Here is an 11,836-nt window from a genome sequence, read left to right on the forward strand (position 1 = left end):
ACAGAAATCATCAGAGAACCATGGGGAACAGAAAGTTACCACCACCTTTCTTAGGTACCATTCCATCTGTTTACCACATTCTTGTCTCGGTTTTCCTGTGTTTGGACATCCAAAATTTCACAGATGGAAAAGAGCTGATTGAAGGGGAACCTCACAAGATTTTCACATTTTTATTTTAAAATTTGAATTTTCTTGTGCATGTTTTCATCAAAAAGTCGATATATGAAAATATACACCACATCCAGGCTGATACATATAGCTGAAGAGTATAAGGTTTATTTATCTGGGTTGTTTTTTTAAGCTGCCTGATATATGTAGAAAATATTCAAAAGAAGTTTCTCTCTCAAGTCTCTTTGGGGACTTTGTTGAAAGGCAAGAAAATCAATTGTTTGTATAGCAACATCACTTCATTCCAGGTATGGGCTGAAGCACACACTTATTTAACAATAAAACTGCTTCTATGAAATGTAGGTGAACAAAATAAAAATAAGCAATAATATATTCTGCATCTATACAGCAAATTCTATGCACTGCTGTCAAACAACTTTAGAGGGGTAGATAAAAAACTTCTTGTTACTGCAGGACAATGAAGCACAGAGGTGGTTAATGAATTGTCAGAAGCCCCACTGATAAAAGATCTAAACTGAGATGAACCTAAGGTATGAGTCTCTCTCATCTCATTTACAATGCTTTTTCACAGAACCTACTAAACCTTGTGAGGATCAGCTCTAGTTTAATTCTTTTTAAATTCAGTCTGGAAAGAAGTTATTCCATAGCGACGTTTTTTGAATAATGTATTTGGATAAAGACTTCTCAACCAGCTTTATGAATGTACAATGTTTGAAACTGCCTGTGAATATAAAAAGTAAGAAGCTCGAGTACTAGGAGTTGTTCATAGCCTGTTCACAGCAAGCAATCAGTTATCAAGCCACAGGACAGCAAGGTGTATGATCACAACAACATCTGCTTAATGCAAAAAGTGATTTTCTGAGGAAATCATGAAAGTTGGTTTATAGATAACTATATTGCTTTGGCTCTCAATTTTTAAATAATGAATGATAATACCAAAAAATCCAAAGCTCTAGTGGGAAAAAGTGCCTTGAGTGAGTTATTTGACTCCTAATACTTTGATATGAAATTTAATGATTTAACTCTTGAAAGCTCAAGAGCTGTCAGCCTGCTCAGCTGAAAGCTTGAAGGATACAGTGGACTTCATCATCAAACTCAAATAAAGAATTATATTCAATTAATACCCCAGGAATAAGTTAGGAAAACATGCTGCATATTCATTAATTTTAAATTATTTGTACTTTGTGTCACTAACTTTTTCCTCAAAGCGTGGGTGTGTAAGGACCAGGTCAGCACCAGAGACTTTCCTACTAAATTTGCACTAATTTATATCGTATTCTTCTTAGAATTTACCCCTCAAAATGAGTAAGACACTGGACAAGAATTTCCTGCACTATGGTGTCTTAAAGGAAGATATGCAATACTCTCAATTAAAGATTTGTTTTAAATGTGTTATAAACTGAGCACAGAGTATTCAAACAAGAAGCAGGAATCCCTAAAGACAATGCAAGTAATCTTGGTGATTTAGCTGCCATAGTTGAATAAGAGCAGTGTGATCTCAAATAGAAAACTAGGAACATACAAGGAAAGGTAAAAAGCCAGAAACTGGATGATATGGAATTGCTGAAGTTAAAGACTTTCTCTCTCCTCCTTCTGGTAAGTTTGAGAACAGAGATAATTAACTGAGTAGATTGCATCAAAATGGAATGATGAAAGGAAGAACATCCCAATGGTGTTCAGCAGAATGATATGGAGAGCTGACAAACCTCAGCATCTGCCACCCTGAACTCTGTGAGATGATTCATTACAGAAGTACAAAAGTAAAACCCAAAATAAGTCAAAATATAATGAGAAGAAATGACAGAAGAGATGATGTTCCCAGGGGTAATCTGAAAATCATCCAAGGGTTCTCAGTTTTGCTCAGTACAGCAGTCTGGAGCTAGAGATGTTCACAGAGGTGAAAATATTCAAACACAAGGTGAATCAAAGACTGTTAAGCATCTTGTCCCTTAACCTGGTAATGCATGCAGGCTTTTTTCTACAGTCAGCAAGAAAAGCAAGATATTTCTGAAAGATTCCACAGGGCCGACCTGAGATTTTAACTTTTTACACTGACTCTGGAAAGCAAAGTAAGTCACCTCCGTGCCAAAGACATGCAGTAGGCCAAGGGACTGTGAAAGAGGAGAAGTTTGGGTCAACTCACCACAGACATCTGTTGAAACTTCTCCGTCTTCCCAGTCCCTTGACCTACTGCCTACATACATTATGAGCTTTTATACAGATGTTCAACCAATTGCAAACCCTATATAATGTCTGAGTTTTCATTCACATTCAAAAAGCTGAACTCTCATTTGAGAGAATGTGCTTCAGAGCTGACTTTTGGAGTAATCGCAGACTGGCTGCGAGGCTGCTGACTACTGCCAGGAGGCAGGGGACCCAAGATCTTAGCTCTTCACAGTTTCAGGGAATTTGAGCCAAGAGATATTATATCTCAAGATAATCTCTTGCAGGGGATACTTTTAGGAAAATTTCTCACTAGTCCTCTTACTAGAACACAGCCATGGCACAAGAAAAATGCACAAGCTCATGCGGTTGTAAAAAACGAATGAAAAAGAAGACTGGCTGCAGTTGTGGTCCAAACATGAATTAAGAATGACAAAGAAAGTTTTTAGATAACATCTTTTCCCCATTCTGACTGAATTCAGCTGAGAGTAAGTTATCTTATTATTCAGGAGGGACAAGTATGTTCCTTTTATGTTCAATAGCACTACTTCAGATTCCTAGAGGAAGCCCTAGGTAACTCCAGCAGGAGAAATGTGATTTCTTTGTCCATTGACACTCAAATTATACCTAAAAGGCATGTTAGGGGACTAAAGCTCTGTTGGTTGAACAGCTGTATAAAAGTTTGTGACATATTTCTTATGATTTACCAAATGAGGTCAACAAATACCTATTCACAATTCCTATTATACATCTTTCTTGAGGGGATTCAGAAGTTCCTCAGAAAAAAGTTGATTTCCTTCTGTTCTGATGGTAAAAGTTAATTATAATAGATAGACTTCTGTTGTCTTCTTTAAGAGGGTGAGCAAGTTTATAAATACCTACTTTTTTTCTGAAGTTTCTCAGGATGCAAGTATTTAAAATTATTTTAGTCTTAAGCATACAACTTATGCATACAGTGTTTGAATAATCTTCCACATTGCTGTTTGCATACGTGCAGCTTCATTTTATTTCCTCCTTTTATTTCTTTATTTCTTTTCTTAATCCTAGGCAATGAAAATATTTGGATGTTCATCTCTACTCTGGAAGGGAAACAAACAAAGTAAACATAGAAATGGGTGAGGATTAAAACTGAAAATAAGAAGGAGAAAGAAAAAATAATTTAAGAACAATCTTAAAGGATCTAGGGAAAAATGAGAAAAAAATAGAAAGACAGCAGTCTGTAAAAGAAAAATGGATCAGCATGTGGGGTAAGAGAAAGCAAGTGATGAGGAAAGGACAACCAAGCAGAACTGACTGAAGTGAGGTTTGAAAGGGAAACTTCAAATATCTCAAGGTCTCAGCATGTGGGCTTCTTTTTTTTTTTTTTTTTTAAACACCTTCACAAGGAAAGGGAGGAATTTTGTTTGCAATGTTGTCACAAAAGAAGTATAAATCTGTCAAAACCAATAAGCTGTCTTGCAATGTGTGCTTATTAGAATAAAGTAAATATGGGAATGAACCCAGCTTCATTTCATTAGTATGCATTCGCAATAACAGCAACAACAGCAGCAAAAGCAGCCAAGATTTTTAGAGGAAATGGTAAGAAAGAAAGGTGATGAATGAAGAATTAAAGATTTTTTTTCTAGAAATGAAAAAAGACAGACTCCAAAAAAGAGGGAGAAAAAAAAGATATAAAGCTAGGAAAAAATGAAGTGCAAATCTGACACTGAGAGGAGTGGAGAGAGGGGGTGGAAGATGATAAAAAATCTTGTCTCATCACCTACCAATCCATTTTTTAATTTATGAATTCACTCATCCATCTTAATCTCATCACAATATCACAACTGAGTGCCTAAAGCCTAGAAAGGGTTTCACCCCTCCTTCCCAACAGGCAACTGAGGGATGATGATATCAAGTCATTATTTCTGTTTAGCAGTTTGCTTCTGCTTTTCCTGTGATAGCAAAAAAACTAATCTGTAATGGAGCATTCAGTGCATGGGTCCCAATTCAGCAATATCTGCTTTTAGAAGGGTGCACCATTGCCCTGGGTTGTTCACCTGCACTGTGAAAAGAGACCAGCCAAAGCAGATGACATGGATCTGTGCGACTTCTCGTCTCTTTGCTCCCTTCTCAAAGGCCCACATAAATCACATTGTAGCCACCATCCATACTACTGCTCTGTTTTCTGATGATAAAATGGTGTCCCTGTCCTTTCACACACAGATAGGCCGAATACTAGAGAAGAGATATGACCTCTCAGGGCAGAGATGAGCAAAGTTTTAGGAATGACACAAACCCTTCTGACCTCTGAAATGCTTATGAGTATCAGGAACCCTGGGTTTAAGAGTGCCCATGTTCTTTTGCATTGTGTCTTGCCCAGTAATTGATATTCATTATGATTTCTTTGGTCAATGTAAGGTTCTTTTGAGTCACTGCAAAAGCATAGGTATTGGGAAGGAGAAATGGCAGTGTGAAAATAATGAAGCATTCAGCTAAAAAGTGATACTAACATGCAGTTAATTTATTTTTTTAATATTCATGGATAGTCAAAGCCAGTTGCACATTCATTCAGAAATCAAAATTTTTTTTCTTTTTTAATAACCCTTAAGACTCCTCATGTTTCTATGAAAGGTTTGTCTAACAGAGTCATGAACAGCATTATTTAAACAGCTAACTAAGCTCCAATGACCTCCCTTACAGATGTCCTCAAACAAGAAACAAACAGGATAAGAAATATTGAGGGGAAGAGAGATTAGCTTTGAGAAGTACTTTGTAACATTGAAGAAACTGTCCTTGTGATATTAATGAAACGAAGACTGAGCATTACGATAGGGAACACAATAAATAAATACAGATAAAAATAATCCCAGGTTATAATCCTATTGTAAACTCTTTCAGAAGGTTGAGCTTTTCTCCAGACCTTGCAGGAAGGTAGGAAGTCCTATTTCAAGAAGAGATAGTTATAGTGTGCCATCTTCATTGACACTTATTTTACTTTTGAAATTAACCAAAATTAATCAGACTAAGTTAACACCATGGTGCTGTTAGATGCAAAGCAGGTCAAAGGCTTCATGACCACTGTTAGAAAACTAGCAATAGAGACAATGAGAGCTTTAGTGCCATTTATAAGAATATCAGTTCTGGGATCCCTGGAGCTGGCCGTGCTGCCTTGTGTATCTCTGCAGAGGTGTAATTAGCACCATGGAGAACATCAAAATATCAAAAAGGAAAAGGAAGACTCCATGGTTAGCAGAAGAGAAATATTAATATTAGAGATATCAGAGTTCATATCCACCACCCAGCTGCTGATTTGATCAGGTATAGTCTTTGATTAACCCAGGCAAAAGGAAAAATATGACAAAGCAGACCAACAGTTGAAACCCAGAATGTCTGTGGTAGCTTTCCTTTCTGGTTCGCATTCTGGAAGACTGGTAAGGAGAAATTTGCCAGCCTCATGAAGATGCTACTAAGATTGCAATCAGAAGTCCCTTAATTTCTGCTCAACAAAATACTGCTTTTTCTTGGAAAAAGAACTGTGATGAATTCTGACCTAGAAAAGCAAGCAGCATGGCACTGAAAAAATAGAAAGTTGGAGGAGACAAGGCTTGGTTTTCATGTAGTCAGTATGAATAGCTGCAATAATCACTTTTTTTTATCATCCTTACAATGATCTTGGTGCTACTGGCCTTATGCAAACTGCAGACAGTATTTTCCCTTTCATGTTGTCTACATTTCTTGTAACTTGCAAAGTTCCATGGGAAATACCGGTGAACCGAGTCTTATTTTAAACGACCATATAAACATTTCTTAGACAATGAAATTTCAACAAAATTCTTTTTATTCTTTTTGTGCAAAAATAGTAATTGCCAAAATATTGATCAGATTTATTTATCTGCTTTCTGGGATAAACTAGGTATACAAACAAGCCTACTATAATTTTGTGCATGATATTTTGTTGTAAAATAATAATCAGAAAGCTTTTAAAAAATGTACCAGAAAAAGAAAGATAGATCTACAGAGAGTACAGATAATGATTTTAGGAAGGGAAAGGTTGAAATCCAAAGAGCAGGGCAAGATCAGAAAATAGATGGGAAACTGTATCCACTGTAGAAGAAGACATGAAAATAAATTGAAGCTTAGGGGAAGGATGGAAAAGGAAAGGACAAAACTAATAATTTATTTACCAATTCAATCATTTAAAATTCTAATTTATGTACCCATCTATCTCACTCTATGCTGTGTGTAACAAAACTTTCATCAATACAATATAAAGACATCAAATGCTTAAGCTTTGTCCTCCTCTCTCCTGGAAGTACTGAAGGATATTTTATTAATCATTGCTGCTGCCTCAGATCTCCCCCTCCTGAAGGTGAGGAGGCGGTGAAAAAGCTGAGCAGGGGTCTTTATTTTCGTACTTGACTCTGATCCTTTTCTTTCAGACTGCTATCAGAAATGGGTTTGGAAATACCTAAAAAGAAATGAACTCGTTGGGGAAAATAATTTTATCAGAGCTTCCTGATCAGGTTAAAAAAACCCAAATACCATTACCAAACACCTCCCCGCCCCCACCACAAAAAACTCCAAACACCATGACAACCACCAAAGAATCCCTAATTTCTTTCAGGAGGCTTTCTTTTCATGATGCTGCCAGCAGGAAAAAGGACCAAAAGAGCTACTACTGTGCGACTCCTCTAATCTTGGTCCACGTTGGCAGGACATGCAGCTGTAGAGCCGGGTGGTGCTGCGGTGTGACCACGGTGGTTCCCACCTGCTTCCCTGCAGAACTATACTGGCAGGGCACTTGAGGGACTTTTAGGTCTCTGTTGATGCAGCACGCACAGCGCTGGACGTTACGTTAGTCTTAGTTTTACAGTACATTTTACTGCACCTCCAAAGGCTATGTTTATGATTTTAATCATCCTTGTCTCCTGCTATGCAGTTAGACCCCACTGTTTACACATGTTAATACTCATATCACTTCATATTACACAGTGCATTCATTTAAACCTCCTATTAACATATATTTCATTGTAAAAAATATTTTAAGATATCAGTTAAAAACATTGTATTCACCCTTTATCTAATGTTGTTAAATAGTCATTTCAGAGCGTTTTATAAAGGTATTACTCCAATGATTCAAACATTGAAGTTGATACACTCCAAGACTAAGTGAATCACCCTGTTCGTTAGTTTTATAGATGGGACTGAACTCTCACCATAGTGATTTATAATCTAGCATTATCTAAATTCCTTCAGAGAGGATATACAGCATAAAGATACTTGAGCTGAGCTGAGAACTTCGGAGTAGAATCATCTAACACATTGTTTGATAAAACACGACAGGATTTATTGAACATATTTCATCAACCTCATGTGAAACTTCATAGTAATATAAAATATTAAAAGAGAACAGCCTTTGAAACAGCTCACAACTACTCAAAGTAACAGAAAATCATATTAAATCATAGTAAAAAGGCAAATTTGTGATCAGAACGGTGTACTCAACAAGAAGATTTTCTACAGTGGACAGGTAGACCTATGTACCTACATCTGTTTACATTGTCATCACCACATTAGTAATCCACTTTCAAGAAAACCAAATGAATGAATATAAAATATGTTTTGAACAAAAAGATCCATTTAAAAAAGATATTTAACCACTAAATTTTTGTATACATATTGGAATCCTAACACAAATACACCTGATTCAGAATGAAATTCAACTACATTAATTGGCTGTATGTTTCCAAATCTTAATATTCCCTCAAGTTATCTTTTAGCTAGTTTTTCATGTTTAGAAGCATATTCTGTTTGTATGTCACACCAGCTATGGCTTGTACAACATGCGTTTAATCCAATTTTAAGCTTCTCAGGTGAAAGATCCTTTAGCAGAGAATTGATATTTGTGAGCTCTGTAAATTTTGTCTCTGTTTTAGCCCCATTTTCTTCAATTCAAACATATCATAAAACTGTCAGTCTTAAACTGAGAATCTGAAATCACAAAGCATCCTATACTTGATTTCTTATTTAAGTGCATTGTGTCCTTTCAGTGCATTCTTATTCTCAGCTTTCATTAAATAAGATTCAGGAAGCAAGACTGCTGTAGAAAAAAAGCCAAGCATGCATGTCATTCCAGATGTTCTGAAATGTAAAGGAGACCTAATCACAGAAATCCTGGAAGATGGAAGTTACTAACTAAGAAATAAAATGGTGAAGCAATACGTGCTTAAAAGTCTTGATTCCAGATCTGTTACTGGAGAGTGTTTCTCTCAAGCTATAATATGGGGCTTAGAGTCACATTTTCCAAATGGCACTGAAAATGCTGGCAAAGGATCCTAAATGCCAATTTCAGTTTTGAATTGATTATGATCAGGATAATAGAGTGTATGGAAGGATATGCCCCAGTTACAACTAAAGACACTGCAACTTTCACATCTTTACTTTGAGAAGTTGTCAGTATCAACAGAATTTGAGCCGCAGAACTGGAAAGATATAGGATCAAGAAAGAAATAATGGATTTAATGGCAGTTAGGTGAACATCTATCAAAGGATCCCTGAAAGTATCCGCATAACGTTGCATCTTCTTTGTGTGTTTCCATAGAGAAGTAATTAGTAGAGCTGAGGCTATCACAGATAGTACTAGAGGGAAAAAGCAACCTACAAAATAAAGAAGAAACAGGTAGAGATGCGAACTATCCCAGTCAGTGATATGTTCTGTGCTATTTACTCTACAGTTCCCCGTTGAGCTGCAGAGGTAAGTGCTGGGGGTAATCCATAGTAAAGGAAGAGAAGTCACAGAAGAGATCACCAACGATCCTAGAAGAAGCCATGGCACCATCCCAGCTATTCTGAGCTTGATTTGCAGCAACAGCCACTGAGTGAAATTGATTATTTTTACACAGTAGAGTACATAGAGCCAGGTACTGAACCACAAACTGGCATGGTTTACAAACATCCATACAGTGCCAAAAGCTTTGTACACAGAAGCCAACTTAAACACATCCACAAAGTAGAGACTGTGAATGTACATCAGTATGGTCACCTGCAAGATAAATCTTGATGTGCTCAGAAAGATCAGGATCATATCAGCGGAAGAAATTTTTTTGCTTTTGATCCAGTTAATGATATTAACAGCTGTAATAAATCCATTTCCAATAAATCCAACAACAACTTCAATAGCTACAATACTTATTGAAATGATAAGAACTGGCGGCAACATCTTGCTGCTTTGGTCGCCTCTGCCTGATTAGCTTGTGGAGCTGTGCAAGAAGTTGAGCAGACCTGATGGTATCTGACTAGCTCCAGCTCCAGCCTGCTCACCATATATCTAGGAACAAAAAGACATGTGGAAATGATAGTGGAAAATGATTGTTGATGTTCTTCCTGAATATGCAAATGAGAAAAGGAATTAATAATTAATTCTAACATTGTACATGCATAAGATTTGCCTATGTTTTTCCTTAGGGATGTGGGATAGTCAGCCGTATGAACGTCCTCATCTTTCATCCAATTGTTTACATTCCTACTTAGAATGACAGAAAGCTCTGTGGCTCTCTGGTTACACCTGTACCTCACAATGTGGAAGGCAATGTATCGTGCAACCCAGCACAAGCAGGAGCATATATCAGGAGACAACAAGAGGTCTTATATTGTAACTAGTATCTTTCATACTGCTTTGAAGGTCTATCAATTATAGCTAGACCAAACAGTTGCAACCATTTTAACATGGAGAAAATTATACAGCCTCCAGCCCTATTCCAGGGAAGCACTCCAGACAACAAAGCTGTATTGACCTAAGGATTATTGCTCCATATAGCTGACCACATCTTATATATTAGATCTTGTGTTGGTTACATATATAAGATCAAAAGATGACAGTGACTGATTGTAGGATGAGCACTGATGACAGGCTAGTGAGGCAGAGCAATCCCTCTAGCAGAACCCTGTTAAAAGCCTCACCTTCTCCAGCTGCTTTCGCTGTCCTGACCTCTATCCCACCTGCATGCCACAGAGAAGTTTCTTTGTCTAGATGGCAGATCTAGATCTGTTCTGCTTTATGGAGTGAAAATCTGTCATCCATCTGCATCCATAGCTTTGGCTAGGTGCTGTAATGAGTATAGCAGTCCAGAACAGTGGATTGAGACCCATTAATTGGCATCCTGCATTAGCACTTATTTATAAAGAAATATGTCTGGATTTTCAGAACAATATGTCCTCACCTTCCCAACCCCAGGCCCACTAATCCAATCTGTGAATACAATATTGACACATTAATACTGTCAATATGTTCTTTCTTGAATTGAAGAAAAATGAAACAAAAAGTGAAGACTTTGACAACAAGGTAAGAAGCAGATGAGATCATTTGACCACTGGAAAAAGTCTGGAAGTTCTTTGGCAGTAAAATATTTATTGTTTTTGTGGGAAAGTTGACATATACTTCTGGAGTCCATTTCTCAACAGAATAAAATGACTCAAAGCAAAAAGTAGACCAAGCTTCTAATCTGAATGTGGTAAAAACTGCCAATTGGTTTTACTGTTTAACATTACATCCAAGCTTCAAGTTTTTGTTGAATTGTTCAGAAGAGAAACAGTTAACTTAAATTTGTATAAGTACATTACTTTGTTAACTTATTGAAATGAAAAGGTGAATTTAAAACGTGGATTTAAAATAACCATCCTATTTACGAAATATTGTATATCAGTTCCAGATTTTAAAAAGCCCGAGAGAAAAAACAAACAAATCTAAACTAAGAATATATTTACTTTTTTTGTCATGTTCTTCACCAAAATTATTCAAAATAGTGGAAAAGTCACATCTTACTAAGGAAAAAATGATAAGGGAAGTTAACTCAACACCTACTGTGTATTTTAAATCTATATGCATAAAGCTTTATGTACACAGAATATGCATTACATAATTATAGTAGTCAGCTCAAAAATGTAGTCATTGAGTTACTCAAGGGAACATGACAATAACACTTTATTTTTATGCACTTATAAAAAACAACACTGCAATTATAAAGTAGAAGAAACTACAGCAGAAGATACAATCTAGAAAAAGGCATGACTAAAATTAATTTTCAGTTGTTCCAACAGTTACAAAATTCTATTCTCTCTTCATATGTGCTATCAAAAGTGAGAATTTTAAAGAAAACAGTATCTAATCTTTACCCACCCATTTCATTTTCCTCTAAGCAAGACCAAAAATGGGAATAACAACTTGAGACACAAAGGAACATTCCGTCCTTGAGGACTCCTGCTAGCTCCTTGAGAAAGAAACCATCACACAACCTTTGCACCCTAGTAGTATTTAAGTCTTCACAACTCAGGTAGTGGAAACAACCTGTCCCTCAGTGCTCTGTCAGTGACCTATGTCTAATGTGCTCTGCTCCTAGGAATGGCTTCTAAATAAATATTTCCTCTTGCTTTGTCCCCTAGTAGCTCAAGAGCTTCCTGATGGACTGTACTGGTGCTGTCATCTTCAGGAGTTCTCCAGAGGATAACAACTCCGCTTGTGTATGCTGGTGACACACACTTGCAAACACCAAGATACAAAAGACCAGTT

General features: G+C 36.7%; 1 protein-coding gene across 1 annotated transcript; it reads right to left on the reverse strand.

Annotated features, from left to right (window-relative positions):
• Window positions 1–8,545: 8,545 nt before the first annotated feature.
• LOC104168465 (taste receptor type 2 member 40-like) lies at window positions 8,546–9,490 on the reverse strand. Its single transcript, XM_009709058.1, has one exon. It carries the CDS (start codon window positions 9,488–9,490, stop codon window positions 8,546–8,548), a length of 945 nt encoding a protein of 314 aa, XP_009707360.1.
• Between the last annotated feature and the right edge of the window lie 2,346 nt (window positions 9,491–11,836).

Source organism: Cariama cristata, unplaced genomic scaffold (genome assembly GCF_000690535.1).
Source record: "Cariama cristata isolate BGI_N322 unplaced genomic scaffold, ASM69053v1 scaffold19391, whole genome shotgun sequence".
Classification (NCBI taxonomy): Eukaryota; Metazoa; Chordata; class Aves; order Cariamiformes; family Cariamidae; genus Cariama; species Cariama cristata.